We start from the raw sequence: 21,652 nt of genomic DNA on the forward strand, positions 1-21,652 counted from the left end.
CAGAGAAAGGACATTTCTTTGAAGAAAGGTTGGATACAGGTAGAATCCATTTGCTTAACAATGGTTCAAAGTTATAATGGCTTTGAGAAAAGTGACTTATGACCCCCGCCTCAAAATTACAATAATTGCGCCATTCCCCACAGTCATGAGACTGGGATTTGGGTGCTTGGCAAGTGCCTTGCATTTACAATGGCTGCAGAGTCCTGTGGTCACATGATCACAATTTGCAATCTTCCCATTCAACTTCCAACAAGTAAAATAAATGGGGGAAGTTGAATTCATTTAATGGTGTGATTTACTTTACAACTGCAGTAAACGGGTTATAAAATTGGGTCTAGTCATATGATGAGTCACTTAATAACTGCATCACTTAACCAAAATCCTAGTTCCAGTTGTGGTCCTAAACCAAGGACTACCTGTACTTAGCGCATTTCAAAATGTTCTGTTTTGAGTAATTTTTGCTGAGGTTATGTAATAGTTACTCTCAGGCATGCTGCAGATTGCATTCTTCTCAGCAAAGTTTCCTCTATTTCCTGCCAGGTACTTGGCAATATTTTCATAGAAGCCATAGACAATATGCCCGAAGGGAAGAAACTGTATTTGCCATGATATTTCTCTTTTAACAAAAGAACAGTAGGAGGAAACCACAAATATTAAATTTAAAAAATGCAAATGGATGTAAAAATTGGTTACATTTGTCACAGAAGAATGATGTTTAAAGAAAAAACTACTGTATTGAACATTCTATTTGAGAGCAAGCCTAACCACCATTTCAACATTTTCTGAATTTTAACATTTTCCAGTACAATAAAGAAATAATTTAAAATGTCGTTATGGGTTCTAAAGCTTATTAAAAATAGTACTATAGTATGTTAGAAAATAGTTACAGTTTCTAGGAAGGAAAGAACATATAACACCTCTCGTTTCCCCCACCTTAAGCAGATTGTTCCAAAATCCACAAGACCTTTACCTGGTCATCCTTAACTGTACACATTAGTTATTATGTGAATCAGCACAAATTGTGCAACAGGTCAAGGGTTTGGCTCGTTAGCTTACCTTCCTAATACACAGGAGGTGACGAACTGCTGTCTCCATTTTAAAAGAATCTTATCTCTTGAAACTTATGATGGCCTGAAGCAAACAATGTCCAGCAATCTCCCAATAGGGCCAGGGCTGTAGGAGATGACCAGTCTGAGCCCAATGGTGGGGGTCAAACACATCATTAGTTTGGAGTTTCTACATCCAGTAAGAGACTAAGTCCAGCCCCCTTCCCCAAAGTCCATTGACTTTTATCTTGTGTTAATTCGGCTTGACCATTAGTAGATCAGATTCTTGTGTACAAGTAGCATAAAATAAACTTGTAGTTCTTTTAAACTCTATCCTGGTTCCTGATCTCTTGCATCTAACAAGATCTACACTGCAGTTTTGCCCAACCCATACAAATCTATGACCATAATTTTGACTTGATTTGATCCTAGCCAACCTCCAACAGAGAGAGACTTCAGTATCACATGGCATCTCTAACCTATCTCACACATGGTTTCAGTCAAAAAATGAGGTGGGGTAGGATTATTATTATCAGTAAAGCCAGTCAGGTTCCGTATCTCCGAAACTTAGAGAAATTTGTTCCTTTCCACCAAAGAAAGCAATTAATTGAGGAAAAAAATATTGTCCAGAAGTAGGAGTTTAAATTTCAGCTTAGCTCTTAAGTAATGAACCTTTCCTCTTAAAGAAAATCTCTTTCAATACATAAATAAGATGGAACATCCCCTGCTTTAATTGGATGACCGAACTAACATTTGTCAGTGATGTCCAGACAGCTGATATGTGTCAGGAAGGCAACTTAAAAATTGTATACTCTGAATACTATGGCTCCATAGCTCAGTGTAGAGTTGACAGCTATCATATCAGCATTCATATCAACACAAGGGTTTACCACTTTATTCTGCATCCTGAAGGAACAAAGAATAACTACCCACATCTGTAATATAACAGATGTGAATATGTTATGAAAAAGAAGTTAACAATAGAATGAACTTTTCAACAATATAAGAAAAAGTTCAAGCTTTGACTCAGTTTTAAATATTTGTGTGTAATGATATGAAAAAAAAATGTGGTTCTTTTCAGGATCTGGAATTTTTTGAGTAGCAAAAGGCATGGATTATGTTTTCCACTGATAGATTATGTGTAATCAAATTGGTGTCAACTCTTAACTGTTACATAGATTTTTTTCAAGGAGGTTCTTCAGGACTTCCAACAGTGCACCCAGTGTCGATGTAATTGAATTGATCCAGTTGATGCTGATCATCCTTTTCTTTTTCCTTCCACCTTTCCTAGGATTATAGATTTTACCATAAAACTAAGGCTTGTTGGTATCAACATGTGTAGCTGCAATTTACAACACAACGTTTATTTCCAGCTCAGAGAAAATGTATTCAGGATTACAACTTTGCATAGCAATCCTAACATTTATCAAAAAATACATCTCATAGAGTCTGATGGAAATTCTGTATGAACATCATTAGGTTGTTTAGTTCTTTAACTCAGAGCTGACTGGGACTGGGAATTTTTAAATCTGTATAAATACATAATTATTTCAAAATATTGCAGTTGATATCTTTAGCCCCTTTTCCTTACAAAATAATCTCACAGCCAGATACAGTATTAACCAGCATAAAATATCATGCATATTTCACTTGAAAAAAAACAACTATGTAGCTTTTTGTTTATTTAAAACTATTTCATACTGCATTTGCTTATGATAATTTATGTATATATACTTACTATTTGTCGTGCAGGCTTCCCATCTGCACGACAATGAAATTGCAAAAAATATGGGTGTCATTAGTTTATCCCCCAAGTATTGCAATTTTCATTCTACCAATACTCATTTCCTTCCAGTTTTCTTCCACTTAATCTTCCTCCCCCTCCCCCTGCTCCTTTCAAAAACCAAAACAAAAACTCAACTGACTGAAAGAGAAACAAATAAGAGATCCAGGAGTCATTTTCTCCTCTGCTCCCGTATGGGGGGGGGGAGAGAATCTATTTTCTTATATTCTATGTCATTTCTCTGAGCCATTATTTTTTTCAAGACTCCAATCAAATTCTATAGCTATTTTAAATATTCTCCTTTCAAGAGTTAGAACAAAGATAGATTGGAAAACATAAGTGCATCTCAGCCATCACTGCTCACATTGTCAGAAGACAAAAGTTATTATAAGCCTGACTTTATGCATATATTCAGGTCAGTTTCTTGGCAACAATATGAAACTGGCGTCCCATTGCCTGTGCCCTGGATGTTATTCAGGATTTTGCTCTTTGCTCAGCATTTTGCCCAGTATTTTGCTAGAAAAAAAAGATGTCCTTTTCTAAATAGATGCTCAAATATGAACTGAGACAAAACAGAGATTATGTTTGAATTTGCTTATGCTGGGTAGGGTGAGGCTAGAATCAAGCAATTGTGTTTTCAATGTATTGGGGGCTGTTGTTTTTGGGCAAAAAGAGTCTGGGGGGGGGGAATATCAGTTTTTATTATGTTCTTATCCCTGTTGCTGTGATAACAGAATAATGGCATGTAAGATTGGCAGCCGGATGTATCTCTAAACAAATAAATAATTTGTAAGTAATTTTAAAAAATACAGCGTGCAGTCATTTTTGTTACTATACATTCTATTTATGGAATATGTGGGATTTTGTCATTCTTTCAAAATAACACATATTTAGGGTTAAAGTAATTTTCGGGACAATGGTCACAAGTACTGTATATGTATTCAGGATGAAGACTGCACATCCGAAACTTTTTATTGCACTGATTAATTGAGTAAAGAAAACAAGAAAAATTGTGATTTCACTCAATAGAGTAGTTGGACTTGGTACTTGGCATTGTTTGAAACAAGCTCACAGAAAGCCACCGGAAATCTAGCTAATTCTGAGGTAGAGGAACTTCTGGGACAGTATTAATATGCATGCAGAAGACTGCAGCAGATAGCACATTTGACAAAAATTGGGTACTTATCCTTGCAGGAGCAGAAGTGTTTTCCACTAGTACCAACTTGTTGTGTATGGGGTGCTTATTGTTTTAGCTCTTGAATTGTTTCTAAAAGTGTTTTAGAAAATAATCATTGTTTCATAAAACCAAGTCCTGAGATGACAAAGGTAGGTCATATGAGTGAGACTACCTATTCAACAAACAGTAGAAATTATTTAGTAGGGCAGCATCTATGGGGATTCTCAATCATTCCGATCATGGTTATCCCAAAGGTGCTTTTACAAAAGGCAACTGGACTTTCTTTATTTTTTCCCCTTGAAAACGTTTTCCTTCTCATCCAAGAAGCTTCTTCAGTTCAGTTCAATTTCTTAGCAGGCCAGCGTTTCTCAGCTTCAGCAACTTTAAGATTTGTGGATGAGCATGGTGAATTCTCGGAATTGAAGTCTACCTATCTTAAAGTTGAGAGGTTGAGAAACACTGCAATAGGGGGTTGTTTGCCTATACTTTCATCCTATATATGTATGTGCATATGTGTGCATGTGATTTTCAGTACCTGTTATACAAGTGTTCAAAGTTATCATTCAACTGGCAGCTATGGTGCTGAGGTTTCATCTATTCAATCTGTGAGTCTTGATAGAGTTAAATAATCTCACAGGTAGAAACCACAAGCAACTAGGAAGAAAGTGGGGCATCACTATTGAAAGAAATATAAATATTTGCATAAACAAGCTTCTAGTCTATGGTTTACGCTAATATTACAAATATCTATTATTTCATTACATTGCAACTGACTACCGTTGATTTAAAAAGATGGGGAGGTATCTCATTCTAGACTGAATTGCAGACTGGCCATATTACAGGATGGAGCTCGGCTGATTTTCAGAGCCTGGCAACAACTAATGAGAGGATGTCGATAGTAGTGGGATTGAGAGAAGGAGAAAGCAGCTCACAACCGTTTTCTCAGAATTATAGGCATTTCCTACATGCTTTGGTACTTTCAACTGCTGTTCATATTTATAAAAGATTTACATTGCAGAATGCTTCACATTTTTCTTCTCTTCAGTCTCAATATGCCCCAGTGAGATAGGCTGCTAAATTAATCAGTTTTGCCAATACTATTTGCATTTTGGAATTACCCAAACAGAGTTACCCTAAGTACACTAAGAAAATGACACAGATGGAATGTAATCCCCAGGCTCAATTCAAGATCTTTATTCATCTGCTCTAAGGCTGCTAAAGGACTTTTGCTATTCCTCTATTTAGCATCTATCCAACCAGCCCATGACTGGCACCAGATAACTTCTGCCATTGTATAGTCAGCTGGCTGGCAGTTCTTTAGCAAGGATCAACCAAACCATCACATGAATATCACTCTTGTAAAACAAAGACACTTCAGAAACATGGCACTATAAACTTTTTAAACGAAGTATTCACCTCAGTTGCCTGAAATACTTAGAATATTTAGAATATTCAGTTTTGCATTTTGTGGTTGTGATGTTTCTTTTCAAATTCTCTATGCTTCTCTATAGCATGAGAACCACAAAAATGGTGTTGGTGGTACCCAAGCCTTTGACACTGTTTGATACTAATTTCAACAATTTCACAGAGGTGCTGGATGAAAATTTTCACTGTGTGTGATGATCCATATTTGAAGCAGTCTCCCAAGCCACCTTTGTTTTTGAAGAGGAGAACGGTGATTCTCAGGGCCCATTCAGCTGGCACATGGCCAGAGTCCACAAAGGCATTGATGAAGTTTGTCAGCCAGACAGCTACTATCCCACAAGTGCTTTCAAGTTCTAGATGTTTTGCTGGTAGATTGTCTGGGCCAGATGCTCTTGAATTCTTCATGTCACTGAAAGCTTTTGTAGCCTCTTATTGTGTGATTGGGCCAGTGTTAGCCAAGCCATCAGGAATTGGCAAGTATAGATATTCAACATTAGAGATTTTGTCAAAGTGCGGTTGCCAACTGATGCCCACTTTGTGTTTAACATGCATATAGTGTTCAATGTCTTTGGTCATCTTGGTATGCATTTTCACAAGTCAATAAATGGTTTTCTCACATTCCTTTGTGTCCAATTGTTCATCTAAGACCCAGTAATGATTTGATTCCCCCCCCCCCGCAATAGCTTTCTTGCAATGATGTACTTCTGTCAATTTTCATTGATCTTCCACATATACCAGTTCTTGTACAACACCTTCTTTTTCCAGTTTCTGTCGCACTTGCTCTATCCAGGTCTACACCTGCTTGCCAATTCCATAACCGCCTAGTCTCATCTCTAATGATGCTGAGTTTGGTCCATTTCTTAAGCTTTGATGTACAGGTACTCCTGCATGCAGTTCATACTGAGCTTCAGGAAGCATTTAAAAATGCAGTGATTCTGTTGGTTTCGTTGATTTGTTCAGCTTTGGAATGTACAGTATGTGTGCATTTTGTGAACTCTCTTATGTCTTGTAATGTTGTAATGTCAACGTTAATCATGTATTTAATAAAATATCAGTAGTCTCCCATTTTTTTTAATACACAGCAGTTACCAAACAGCAAAAAGGAACAGAAAGAAGATTTCATTATAACTACCAAAAAAACCCATGCCAAGTTTGCTTTCATTTTGCTAAGTGTGTGGGGCATTGGTGTGTGGGGTTTAATAAAAAAACAACAACAACTGAGAAGATAGCTAACTGAGAAGAAGGCAATACATTTTAAATAACAGATTCTAAATTAAACTACTCCATATGAACTCCTATTCTACCCTCTTTTGGGGGGGTGTATCAGTTACTATTGTTTCCTATAACTGAAATACTCCAGTCATTTCAAAATTGCAGTCTCGACACAAAATACTTTTGTTTTATGCATTCCCTAGCATGAACTTTTCCTTGAGAGGTTTCAAAGGAGAATAGCATAAAAGGTAACAATCCTCCATTAATACCCAGTAGATTAAGGATTATAAGGATAAATGTGATGTGACATATGTGGGATCTATATCTTAGGCCCAGAAAAAAAAATAACTAAAAGAAAAGAGACAGCAGTATAACAATATTTAATTATAGAAGGGCATTTATGTTTTCTGAATCCATTGTCTCAATCAGTAATACCGGTAGTTATGAAATACATCATTTATGATTTTGAAATGTTGCCAAGAAAGAGGAGCACAGATGCCAAATGATGTCTATAGAGGTAGCTCTCAACTTATGATCACAATTGAACCCAAAGAGTCTGTTGTTAAGTGAGACATTTGTTAAGTGAGTTTTGCCCCATTTTACAATCTTTCTTGCCACAGTTGTAAATGAATCACTGCCTTTGTTAAGTTAGTAACATTGACTTTGCTTGTCAGAAAGTTGCAAAAGGTGATCACAAGATCCCAGGATGCTGCGATTGTCATGAATATGAGTCAGTTGCCAATTATCTGAATTTTGATCATTTATCCATGGGGATGTCGCAACTGTTGTGTGAAAAACAGTCGTAAGTCACTTTCAATGTGGCTGTAACTTTGAGCGGTCACTAAATGAACTATTGTAAGTTGGGAACTACCTATAGCAGCGGTTCTCAACCAGTGGGTCGTGACCCCATTTGGGGTCAAACGACCAATTCACGGGGGTCACCAAACAATGCAGTCCGCCATTTTTTCTGCCATTTTTTTCCCCTTTTCCTTAGCTGTGCTACTCCCTCTTATTCTATTGGCTTTCAAAAGCCAATAGAATAGACTCTCTTGAACAGAGTCTAATTCTATTGGCTTTCAAAAGCCAATAGGAATTGTCCAGGCTGTCTCTGCCCTGCTGAGCCCACCAGTCTGCAAACGGTGCTGCAAGGCGAACATTCTGCAAAGCTTCCCTCCCTGCTGAGCAACTAAAAAGTAAGTAAAAGAGGGCCAGGGATGGGAGATGGGAGGCCGGTGGGCGCAGGGAGGGTTGCTGGCGCATGTGGGGCCCAGCGGGTGCTTTATCTGCCTTGGGCTGGGCCAGCTGGTGGCCCAGCCAGTGGTCGCCCTGCGCCGTTGCTGCCGCCGCCCATTGCCAGCTATGCCTCGGCTGGCGCAGGGGGCGGCACCACGCTTGCGCGGCGTTCCCGGGCAGGGAAATACAGGTAGTCCTCAACTTACGACTGGGGTCACAGCTATAAAAAGGTTGAGAACCACTGACCTATAGCCCCACACACTGGAGAAAGGGGGCAAATACAGTATGAAGATGAGATGGGAGCATTGCAGTGTTGTGTTCCTTGCTCAGTTTGCAAAAAAAGAAGTATATATCCATTTATAGATATATTTTATTGTTAAAGACTCCATAGAGAACCATGCTGATAATATCAGCTCTGAGTCACTGTTTCCTATCAGCAAATTGACAGCAAATTGTCTTTCATATCTTCACTGACATTTACACCATCTGCATGAATCCTCTCACAGAAAGGCCCTCTCATAATAAAGTTGAAGAAGCTTCGCAGGGATTTGTTTGCCATCACAGTACAGTCCACAAAAATTGACACTGCAGTGCTGGAAATTGAAAGGGTTTCTCCTATAATAGCTGTGAAATGTTACATTTTCCATAAACCTGATCCTTAGTTGTTTAAGCAGCTGTCCTAGAAATCACTTTTTCTGATCACGGAAAAAGTAAGTAAGTTTTCTTGATTACGCACAAGATTGCCTTCCAGACAGCTATAAATCTTCATTCCCGTTCAATCAATCGGCTACAGTATCTGGTATTGCTTATCAGCAAGGTTTCTACATGGCCCAGCTGCTGTAATGGTATGTGGGAATGACCTGAGGAGACAGGAGTTGCAGCCCAGACAAAGGGCTGATAAACAAAATCTGAATCCGAAAGAGGGATGGGGGAGGAGAAGATATCTCAGAAGGGACGCTTCCTACTTTTGGGTGGAGTAAAAGTAAGAGAGGGGAGAAGTACTTTCAGATTTGCAAGATTTATTGTAACCTGTTAATAAATCCTCATGTTTGGACTACATTTCTTGTCTGAACTCCATAGAGCCCAACTACATATTGGTCTATACCCTCAACTGCAGATTTCAAGTATAGATTAATAATTTCCAGGCCTTTCCACCAAAATGCATTGTTTTTCTAAAATCTTCATAGAATAACCCTGCAAAGATGGTGCCAAACCTGACCTCAAATGCCTGCGAAACTGATACTGGCTTAAGGCCTATACTAGATTGTTAAATCGTGATGGCTTCTTGATCAAAGTCATCTTCAATTTTTCTGTGGCCTCAAAATAAGTTTAAAAATCAACTTCCCATGATAAAAAAATGAAGTTTTTGCTTGGGTCACTTTTGAATTCTACAGCAGCTGTCCCCAATCTTTCCAGCTTGGCAGCTCAGCCCATTGCAGGGGGGTGGGATGTGTGAGTGGCAGATGCGCTGGTAATTTCTTTCACCGGTAATTTTAAAATGTGCATCTTAAGTTAATGTACAGTATTCCAATTGTGGAGATATTTTATTTCTAGTGATCATACCTCCCATCATCTAAGAAGATTCGGAACCTTTAATAATTGAGCACTACAGTAAAATTGGAACCTTTGTTTTGTGGAAAAGTTGCCATTAATATTATCCATATCAAGATGACACTGGCTCAACCCCGTTAGCCTTTCAGAAAATTTTCAAAATGTGGTTTTCCTAAGAGATTGGGAGAAACAATGAGAAACAGGGAGCCCATCAGAGGGCTATATTATATCTGAGTCTCTGAAATACTCTCTGGTCATCTTATTTATATTTAACTGTTTTTAATGCCTATTTAAGATGTATTTTCATTATCTGAACACTGTTTAGGGTCACACTTGTGAGATGGGTAGGCATAGATATATGATGAAGACATAAATAAATAAATAATCTTGGATTGTGATATTCAGCAGAAAAGTCAACACTGGGAGTTGTGACCATCTGGAGGGTTTCAATCAATTTGAGGGAGCATCTCCATTTTTCTTTTTTCAGATCCAAAGTGGAAACACTTTTCCATTCACTGTGCTTTCCCTGCAACATGATAGAGTTTCTCCTTGCTTCTTCAGGCACGCTAGAAGCCCTGTTCCTTCTCACTCTGGGCTTCACCTATGCAAGCTTGCAAAGGGCAGTTGAAGTACCACAACATTTCCTATGCTACTTTAGGTTAAAATGTCATTATTAAAATAAACACATTTTTGTTTCTTGTACCCTTATAATCCCAATGGAAACATTTGTTCTAGAAATGGGGCCTGTCATGCAAATTAATTTATAATTTGGTAGCCGTGGTCCAACAAAGCCGGAGAATCCCTGCTCTAGGATGCCAGAAATAACTGCAGTAATTGAAAGAGAAATACAGCATGGTACATCTCTGCAAGAGATTGGGGTTTGGCTGAATTTTGTGCTGCTTTCAATTTTTTCTCCTTGTTCTTTATTAAGAATAAGGTTTTATCAGTAGTCCTCAGCTAATGGGACAGGCAACTCCATTGCTAAGCAATGCAGTCATTAAACAAAATATCAGGTGACAGTGACTTGCAATTTTATTGCTGGCTTCTCCGGTGACTTTGTTTGTTGCTAGCAGTTAAACACCAGGTCTCAAATCCCTAATTGCTACCCACACTGACACCAAACAACACCAGTTCAATTGGAGGAACACTAAAATCATCAGCCACACTACCACCCGCCATGCTCGGGAGTTCATCGAAGCCTGGCACTCCATAAGCAATTCCATCAACAGACATATTGATCTACAACCATATTAATCTGAACCCCCTCAGAATCCAAATCAATCGAACAGCCATCTGGAGACAGCACCAACCCTCAAGTCCTCCTCTTCCCCCCCCCCCCAGGCAGTTCACCTTCCAATGACCCTGCTCTGATATAATCTCTCCATCACAAGACCCATTACCAGCCTCCCACTGATGATTCACTCCTGACCCATTGATTCACACCCTTCCATGACCCTCACCTGAAGTACCTCCCTATCACAAGTCTCTCGCTGATGACTCACACCTGGCCCATCACAAGGCCCTCACTTCCCACACCTGAAGCCCTTATATAAGTAGAACTCTGACACAGATATTTCCTAAATTCTGCTGAAGACGTTACCTACCCTGGTAATGAAATGTTCGGAAACCAACCCTCAAGCTTGGAGAATGAACCTTCACCCTCATCCTACAGCCGAGCTACAAATATTCGCCACTATTGCAGACCTTTCTGTTGCATATGGTCAATTGATATATTGTTCTGGTTAAGATCAAGTTGAGTGGTTTTTGTTTTGTTCTTGGGAGCAAGTGTGTGTGTGTGTGTGGGGGGGGGAATGATCTGGTAGGTATATTATAAAAACACTAGAATCTGTCCTTTTCTTGCTATGCATGTGTATAACACGCCCTGCCTATTTGTAATGGAAACACAAGGAGAGAACACCACATCAACATTAGGATGGTTATATTGTTTTATAACATGGTTGTAGTTTATTTTACTTCATGGGATTTTAATGGACCACTGTAGAGTTCAGTGGCAGTAATTACTTCAGCTCAGTCAATCTGGAGTATTACTGGTTAGGCTGATGCAACACATTAAACCAGTGTTTTAGCTTGCTTTACTGAACTCATTCAGTATAGTTCGTAAATGATGAATAATACAATTTAGCATGTGGTATAAACACTGCTGGTTGTGGTTTATGCAATAAGCCTTTGTTGAAGGGAAAAAAGGTTGTTTATTCACACCCAAGTATTATATACAGGCTGTCTGATCACAGACACATTTCACTATTTATTATTTGTATATACTGCCAAGTCCATACAGGCTTTCTCATGGCAGCAAGAGCCTACCCTCCTGTTAGAGTAAGATAGGAATTCCCAAGAGAATTACTGAAAAACTACTTGCAACCTTATCATGACTGGTGCCTGTGCTACTCTGAGCCAACTGGATTTGGGTGGCATTTCAGACCCAATGGATACAGCAAGCAATGGAGGTTCTGCATGGAATAGCTCAAAGATAATTGATAAAAAAGATAAATCACAGTCTTATAACTCTCAGAAATTAGTGAAGTGACAAAAATCTCATTCTTTTCAAAACTGACTAATCTTTAAACAATCAGTAAGGCTTATTTCTACACCTAAGTACTATCGATAGACAGTCAAGGCAGTAATAATTCAATGGTCTACATTGTGTTACGGCTAAATTGGAAAAAGAATAACATCTGTTTATCTTATCCTTTTTGAGGATTCACCTTTTCCTCATAAACAAATTCTTTCTTCCTAGGTTTATCAATAGCCCTCTTATTTTGAAAAATAAAAATACTCTTATTTGACATATTTTTAATTTTGTAAAATGTAAGCCAGGTGAAGCTACTATAAATATTTATATAGGTATCTCAAGCAGTTTATCAGATATGAGTTATATCACCCTAACCCCTTTTTTTATCAATAGCAAATGAAAATATTGGGAAAAGAATGCCAAAAACATTACATTAAAAAGCTTCTTGATGGAAATATAACACGTTTGGGAAGAAGAATGGAAAAGCACATACATTTTGGAAATGGCCATGAGAATTATATTGTAATTCCATTTTCATTTATTTTTATGCATAACAACATGAAGGAGGAAAATGCCTGTTTCAACAGATTCACCATTTTCTGAAATTGTCACAATGCTATTTCTCATGACATCAGTATTACAAGCATTCGTAAACCATCTATGTCAAATGCCACTAGTTGCTGAAATGGCAATTGTGGGTAAAGGCAATTTAGAACAGGAGGGCAATGAAAAAAAATTGTTGAATGTTATGACCAATTCAAACATGTAGAGAAGGAAGCCACAATAAGAAATAAGGAGGGGGGAATCACTTCTCTAGCAGTTTGTTGGGCTGCATTTTATGAGCTAGTTTGGATGAATATTACAAGTAAGGAACAAATAGCACAATCTCACTTTTTAAGTGAACCTCTTAAGTGTCTACATGGGAAAATGTTACAGAGTTTTATTATCCATGTAATTTTATTCCTGACAAGTTTATGAACTTCATTAGAGAGAAATCTAGAATACTTCATCCACATTTTATTGGAATAACTCCTACTAGGATATTATTTTTCCATGAAATGTTTTAGGTATTGTTTTAAAAGATGATGATGTATACTTTGCTCATTTCTCTTTAATTTTAATCACATTTCTTCTGGTTTAACAGAGCTGGAAGGGACCTTGGATGTTTTCTAGTCCAATCCTCGGCTTAAGCAGGAGAACCTATACCACGGGTATCAAACTCGCCGCATCACATGACAAGTCGCGACGTATCATAACTTTTTTCGCATTGCCGGAGCTGGGGTGGGCGTGGCTCTGCATGATGCAACCGGCCCAGGTGCCGGCAGTTTGACATCCCTGCCCTATACCATTTAAGACAAATGGCTAGCCAGTATCTTCTTAAAAATCTCCAGTGATGGAGCACCCACAACTTTTGAAGGAAAACCGTTTCACTGGTTAATTGTTCTCACTGTTAGGAACTTTCTCCTTAGTTTTAGGTTGCTTCTCTCTTTGATTAGCTTCCATCCATTGCTTCTTGTCTTGCCTTCTATTGCTTTGGAGAATAAGTTGACATCTCCCCCTCTTCTTTGTGGCAGCCCCTCAAATATTGGATTATTTTTACTATTTTTATTAAATGTTAATTATTAAATATTGCTGAGGCTAATTCAAAATGAACATTTACCCAGGTTTCACTGAGAGTGTTCTACTGCTCCACTAACAGGGAATGTTGATAATGACAAGCAGTGGTGGGATTCAGATACGTGAACAACTGATTTTCTGTGTGGATGCCGCTTCCGGAAGTCCATTCTGGGCCTGAGCAACAAAAAAATTGCTACCGGTTCTGCTGAAGTGGTGCAAACCGGCTGAAACCCACCACTGATGACAAGGCTAAAGTGCCTTTGAGTTAAGTTTGACTCCTGTTGACTCCAGGAACACATCCATCTTGTTTTCCTAGCAAAAGTACTGCAAACCACTTATAAATATCAGTTGTATCCAGTGGACTAGCAAGTTCTATAAACAAGACTCTGGAACAACTATGGGACCATCATTGTCATTCCTTTTTGAGGAAGACTTGTAGAAGACAGTTTTAGAATAGTCATCTAAGAGTTGTGTGTGTGTGTGTGTGTGTGTGTGTGTGTGTGTGTGTGTATGAAACTTTCATTATTTTGCAGTATAAAAAGGAAGAGATTATGAAATTTCTTTATGACTTAAACAAATGAGATGCAGTTCTTATGCTTGAACATCATTATTGAACATTGTTTAAGCTCTACGCATTTCTGTTTTGCTCATTCACTCTTATGAGCAAGAAGAGCCAAAAAGACCTGTTCAATAGTAGGATAATTTGCAATAAAGAGGGGCAAGGCAATAACAGTAGGAAATCATGTAATATGACAGGAAATGTAGAAAATATAAAAAGAGATGTTTTCTTCTAAAGCCTTTTAACTTTCCATACATGGGAAATGATTTCCATGTTTTCATTCTATGGGCATAAGACCTAATCAACTGAATAAGAAAACAAAATATGAAACAGTTTGTTCAGTTTTAGAATCAATATTTTAATTTCCATTATGGAAGCTAAGGAGTTAATTGGGGGGAATCTAACATCCATTTCAGCAGAATGACAAAGGAAAAGATACAATAAAAGGAAAAGATCTGGTTCCTGTATTGCCAAGACTACCCATCAGCATTCTTCAAGCTGACTTACCTAACATCTGTACAGGTTATACATGAGATGTACCGAGTATTTGTTGTAATGAGGTTCAGCGGCACAGATGTCTCACTGTCAGAGGTTGGGTGTGCTCCACATTTAAAGTAGAATTCCTACAATATTGAAGAAGAGATAAAAGGAGGATTACATATCTGTACCTCATGTCCTCTCTTTATCTAAGTCTAAGTGAAGTTTGAGGCAGTAGATAAATCACTAATGTCAGTAGAAAAGGAGGATACCCATTAAGAGTGGTTAGAAAGAATGCCACACAGTATTTTTGTATAAGATGTTTAGGTAGCTCTTCAGATATCAGCTGAGAGAAAAAGTCCATTTGTACTTCTATTCATTCTGTACAATTATCTCTTCTTCATTAAAGGAGAAAAATGAATGGACAAGAGACAGGAACAGGCTCTTGGAACTTCCATATTGCATGCAGTAAGTATTTGATTGGAGTGAAGTAATTGCTACCATCCAAATGTTCCTCAAAATAACAATATGGTAAAGAGAACAATTTTTACTGAAATCTATTGTACGTTAATTTTAGTCTGCTGTCTCCAAACATGTTAATATTGCCAAAAGCCAGGTTTTGCCAAATTCCCAGGCTGGGAATTCTCAAACTTCAGCCTTAACATAATCAGAGGAGATCAACCTGTGGAAGACAAATCTAGATCTTCTAGTTCAAGGTCTCTGATGTCATTAAAAAGCTGGCAATCTCACACACAGACACAAACACACACACAGAGAGAGAGAGAGAGAGAGAGAGAGAGAGAGAGAGAGAGAGAGAGAGAGAGAGAGAGAGAAAGTATTATGTATGTTTGTGTATGTGTATATGCATGTGTAAGTCTATATGTGTATAAATACAGATATACACAGTGTATGTGAGTGTGTATGTGTGTGTGTGTGTGTATAGGAGATTAGGAAGGCAGCTCATATAGCCTCCTGCCTCTGCACCTGGCTCCTTGAGCGCGTCATCGGTCCGTTGATTGTGTTAATGCATATCGCACAGAGTTGTTCCACATCAGGCAAACTGTCTTTGACTCCACTGGTTGTTTTACGATCCTCAAGTGCTCTTTTAGAGTGTGTGCAAGCACTTGGGGGGCAGCTGTCAATCCGTCCCTGAGCCCAGTCCCCCTCCCTCCCTCCAAGTGCTTGCACACACTGCCCTTCAAGTGCTTGCACACGCTCTAAAAGAGCACTTGAGGATCGTAAAACAACCAGTGGAGTCAAAGACAGTTTGCCTGATGCAGAACAACTCAGTGTGATAAGGATTAACACAATCAACGGGCTGATGACACGCTCAAGGAGCCGGGCGCAGAGGCAGGAGGCTATATGAACTGCCTTCCCAATCTCCTGCTATTCTAACTCTGATGACACCGGCAGTTTTTTGGCCGGACGAAAGCTTAGTGACTCTTCTTAACCACAGGCTTGTTTATATTAAACAGGCTGGTTTATTATATCCTGGTGTTCGTTTTTTCTTGTATTTGTTAACATAATGCCCAGGATTCACATTTTTAGTATTTTAATATACATATACATACATACATACATACACACACACACACACACACACACACACATGCTGACCGACGAAAGCTCAGCATTTTATTAAACAGTTTTTTAGTTTGATATTATCCTGGTGTTCGCGTTTATTTGTTTTAATATATATATATATATATATATATATATATATATATATATATATATATATATATATATATATATATATGTAGGTCTTTGTTGTTCGGGTTTTCTCCCACGTAAAATTGGAAGTGTCTTGGCGACGTTTCGACGAAGTCCCATTCGTCATCTTCAGGCTGGTGTTTCAGCTTCGTGCTTCGAGCAGCAATGTGTGGTCTTAGCTGTTTCTTCCTTTTAACTGCCAGTGGGGGTATGAACTGATTGGGTGGGAGCTTGGCTGTGTTCTGATTGGGTGGAGGTGTGTTCTGATGGTTAGGGGCTTGGCTGTGCTCTGATTGGCTGGGGGGTTGGCTGTGCTCTGATTGGCTGGGGGGTTGGCTGTGCTCTGATTGGCTGGGGGAGTGTTCTGTTTGGTTGTGCTCAGGTTAGTCTGAGTTGCAGAGGGGTTTAAGATTTTGGGCTGCCTTGCTATTTTTTGGCTTCGCGTTTGTGGTCGTGCCTCATTTTCATGGAGGGTGTCAGTTTGCTTCATGTATGGATTGGAGGGCTTTAAAGTGGCTAATGATGCAGCTCTGGTCTGGCTTCTGGTTTGTGGTCGTGCCTCATCATCGGTGTGGCTTTGGGTTTGCTTTTTGCATGGATGTGTGGTGGTGACATCCTGTGTGGTTTTTGTGAGTGTGGGTCTGGTATCATTTTTTGTGTTAGGGAGTCGTTTGTCAATAAGGGCGGGTTTCCAAATGGCTGGTAGGCGGGAGGTATCATCTCGCTTGTTCATGCTGTGTGGGCGTTTTTCTATCTCGATGGCTTCTCTGATTATTCTGTTATTAAAATGTTCACTTTTGGCAATGGTTCTGGTATTTTTAAAGTCAGGCACGACCACAATATATAGGTAGGTCTTTGGTTGTTCGGGTTTTCTCCCGCGTAAAATTGGAAGTGTCTTGGCGACGTTTCGACGAAATCCCATTCGTCATCTTCAGGCTGGTGTTTTCAGCTTCGTGCTTCGAGCAGCAAAGCACGAAACGGAAAACACCAGCCTGAAGATGACGAATGGAACTTTGTCGAAACGTCGCCAAGACACTTCCAATTTTACGCGGGAGAAAACCCGAACAACCAAAGACCTACATACAAACACCCGCGAAAACCTCAGAAAACATATATATATATATATATATATATATATTCAAAAGATAAAAACGAGCACCAGGAGGTAAAACAATTAAATGTTTAATAAATAAATAACCTAGCTTTCGATGGCTATATTGCTGCCATCATCGTCAGGGTGTTAAAAGCCAGAGGGTGGGGGAGCTCATTTATAAGCATAAATGTGCCTGCACACGGCTCATAGACCTCGTTATGGGGCCCGGTCGATTGATCCTCTCATCACTCATGTCAGAAGTATTTCTGAGTTCTAAGTTCTTGCAGCTAGTTACTTCTCTGTTGCATGCGGCTCCTAGACTGGGAGGCGAGCATTCCATGTCACTACGCACTAGAGTAACATGTGTAACTGCAGACCGATCCTGCGATGAAATCCCAGATCTGGCTATCTTCCTCCCCCGTGTCTGATGTATCACTCTCAGGGGGCATGCCATCCCATGCGTGCTCCCATCTTCCCCTATAGCCCCCAACCCGCCGCCCTTTGTTAGGTTGCTAACAAAGAATAAAGAGAGAACTGGTATAGCTATTTCGAGTTCCATTAACTCTCTTCAGCCAGACTTACTCTTCTGAGATTCGAACCTGGGCTTATCTGCATGTTAGGCAGTTGTTATAACCTCTAAGACACAGGCTCTCTCCCACTCTGTTAGCTATCAGGAGAGAGACAGAAGATTTCTTTCTCCCATATTTGGGCTGACAGGGTGTACATTCAAGGTAAAAATCTCCTCTCCCTGTCTCTCTCCTGATAGCTAACAGAGTGGGAGAGAGCCTGTGGCTTAGAGGTTATAACAACTGCCTAACATGCAGATAAGCCCAGGTTCGAATCTCAGAAGAGTAAGTCTGGCTGAAGAGAGTTAATGGAACTCGAAATAGCTATACCAGTTCTCTCTTTATTCTTTGTTAGCAACCTAAAAAATGTAAAATGATGTCGCAGTTGGCGACTGCTGCTTGTGGATGGCTCTAGATTGAGCTGATACAGGCAAAAGAAAAAGAAAAAGAAAGAAGATTTCTTTCTCCCATATTTGGGCTGACAGGGTGTACATTCAAGGTAATATATATATATTAAATATATATATATAATATATATATATTAAAACAAATAAATGCGAACACCAGGATAATATCAAACTAAAAAACTGTTTAATAAAATGCTGAGCTTTCGTCAGTCAGCCTTCCTTCCACTCGCTTCCTTCCACGCACAAAGGAAGCGAGTGGCCAAAAAAAAGGGGGGGGGGAAGGAGAATGGCAGCTTTGGGAATCAATGGTGGGATAACAGACGGCGATGTGTACGAGGAGGAGGGGGGTTATTGGAGGAAGAGAAGTGGATAATGGAATAGCAGCCTTGAAAAACACCAAGGAAACAACCAATGCGTGCCCCCTAGGAATTAAACAATTAAGGATGTTGGATGGACCGATGACTAGGTCCAGGAGCCGTGTGCAAAACCGGCCAGTTCTATAAAAAGGGACTCCCATTGACCTATTCTTATGCTCTGATGATGTCGGTAGTCCTGACCAATGAAAGCTCAGCATTTTATTAAACAGTTTTTTAGTTTGATATTATCCTGGTGTTTGCGTTTATTTGTTTTACTATATGGCTTTACCCAGGATTCGAATTTTTAACTAAATTATATATATATATATATATATATATAATATATAAGAAGATTTCTTTCTCCCATATTTGGGCCGACAGGGTGCATCAAAAAACACTCAAGGTAAATCTCCTCCCCCTGTCACTTCCCTCCCTGATACAGCTGACAAAGTGAGAAAGAGCCTGTGGCCTAGAGGTTAATACAGCTGCCTAACATGCACACAGCCCAGGTTCGAATCTCAGAAGGGTATGTCTGGCTGAAGAGAGTTAAGAAGCTCTCCCTTTATTCTTTGTTCTCCCTTTATTCTTTGTTAGCAATATATATATATATATATATATATATATATATATATATATATATATATATATATTCTGAGGTTGTTTGTATGTAGGTCTTTGGTTATTCGGGTTTTCTCCCGCGAGGAGCACGAAGCTGAAAACACCAGCCTGAAGGTGACAAATGGGACTTCGTCGAAACATCGCCAAGACACTTCCAATTTTACGCGGGAGAAAACCTGAATAACCAAAGATATATATGTGTGTGTGTGTGTGTGTGTGTGTGTGTGTGTGTGTGTGTATTAATGCATAGCTCATAAAGCATAATACATAATCCTTTAAACATCTTTAAATTGCTGCTCTTTAACTGTGTGTTAAGGTACCTAAAGAAACCACTAGCACCGAGAAAGTATATACAAACATAATTTGAAATCTGCATGGAGGAAGTAGGAAGACATTTGTATGGCAGATTTATAGTGACTCTTGCCAAGTGGGTGGAAAGAGAAAAACATTTTTTCCCCAAGACAATGCTTTGAAATTCTCAAAGAATCAATGTAATAGAAGAAAACTCAGTTAAAAAGTATAATGCTATAGAGAGCTAAATGGAAAGTAGAAAATAATTTACAGTTTTGTAAACCAACAGCTTTGACTACCTCTGGGTCTGACAAATTGTGAACCAAGAACATAAATAGTCCAGCAACAGCGGATAAGTACAAAACACATTGCACGGTGTGGTGCATTTAATAAGGAATATAATTTTCTTGATGAAAGGATTCAATTTTACTTTCTTGAGTATACATTTTACAGTGCCTGTTTTGCTGGCTTATTCAAATAATGTATAATTACTGAAGTACAGATGCAGCTGCAAGGCAAAATTAAATCCTATTAGTTTAAGCCAGGTATTTTCAAAATCTATCAAACCTTTAAAGAGCAAGGACAATTTTCTGTACAGCATTGGTTGTTCTTGCTAGGCTCAAATTGCTGAGTGCATTAATGCAAACAGTGGATAGACTCACACATTCAGCTTATGTCCATCCACAGCCTTCAGCAGGATGATTCTCAGAAAACCCAATTGGGCCATATTTAGTATGGTGAGAGAAGCTAGCAAATAAAAAAAAAATAGTTGGGAAATGAGTCAGATCTAGCTAGGGGCTGTGGAGAAAAATATCCTCCCCTTCTTCCCTTCTGGGAGAGATAGCTAGGTAGTAATTCAATTGTTCCATCCTAAAACCCTCCTTTTCTGACCAGTGTAACAGATCCCTGTAATTCCTAGCATACACCTATAAATAAACAGACAGAACACAGGAGAGTAGAACTAAGCACATATAGATACAATCCACTTATTTATTACTCAGAAAAAAATAAAGATTCTCCATATATCCACTGCTGGTAAAGGTTGGACAGAATTTCAAGAAAGTGAATCTTGTTAAAATATTAATACTATCACTGTACTTACATCTGTTCTCAAATAAAATTGCTGCATTAAAGAATATATTTAATGCTTTGATCATTTTAACGTAACTTTGTTTTGTTATTTTCGATATTTCAGTGTCATCAGAATTATAGATATCAAGGTAGGTCTTAAATCAATCATAAAGACAACCAAAACCATAAATATAATTCTCATAAAACTTCAATAAAACAGTACTTTTCAGGTAAGAAGTAGGGTAGATCAATGGTGGGATTCAAATATGTGAACAACCGGTTCTCTGTGTGGATGCTGCTTCTGGAAGTCTGCTCTGGGCCTGGGCAACAAAAAATTAGCTACCGGTTTTGCCAAACTGGTGCAAACCGGCTGAATCCCACCCGTGAGATAGATCCTAGTCTTCAAAATTATGTCAAAAAAGCAATGTTTTAAACCACTCACCAAAGATGATTAGAAGCTACCCAGATTTTGGGGGAAGCATATTTGAAAGGTTGAGGTACCAATGTTTAGAGGTTCTTGCTCCCTTAATTTCCTATACTGAAAGAACCTGGAACACCTGCTCTCAAATAAAATAGATGAGCTGGTCAAGGTCAACTTATAAGCTGTCGTATTCATTTCTTGCCTATCTCTAAATAGCCACATGTAAGTATTTCAGTTTGGTATATTTAACATGAAACTACTAAAATCTAATTCTTTGAAAATGAATTCAGAAAACATTTAACTCCATATTTGTGAAGATCCACAGGAAAGATCTTTAGCATTCAAGATGGTTCCAAATATTGTAGCGTGTGCACATATACTGGCTTCCCTCAACTTTACATATTTAACAATCCTTTGTATAAGAACTCTGAGGATGATATGTATGTACATACTCATGCACAACAGTTATCTCCCCATGTATGTCATATTTTAATCCACACTCT

General features: G+C 38.7%; 1 protein-coding gene across 3 annotated transcripts in view; it reads right to left on the minus strand.

Annotated features, from left to right (window-relative positions):
• The window catches only part of LOC120312740 (E3 ubiquitin-protein ligase parkin-like), a 489,002-nt gene that overhangs the window by 107,444 nt on the left and 359,906 nt on the right, over nt 1-21,652 (minus strand). For all 3 annotated transcript variants that reach the window (XM_039353870.1, XM_039353871.1, XM_039353872.1), the window contains one exon: nt 14,644-14,759. In XM_039353870.1, the coding sequence (XP_039209804.1) occupies nt 14,644-14,759 (116 nt within the window). The remainder of the gene's footprint in view (nt 1-14,643; nt 14,760-21,652) is intronic.

The sequence above is a fragment of the Crotalus tigris genome, unplaced genomic scaffold, assembly GCF_016545835.1.
Source record: "Crotalus tigris isolate CLP2741 ecotype Arizona unplaced genomic scaffold, ASM1654583v1 scf7180000018526.697782, whole genome shotgun sequence".
Classification (NCBI taxonomy): Eukaryota; Metazoa; Chordata; class Lepidosauria; order Squamata; family Viperidae; genus Crotalus; species Crotalus tigris.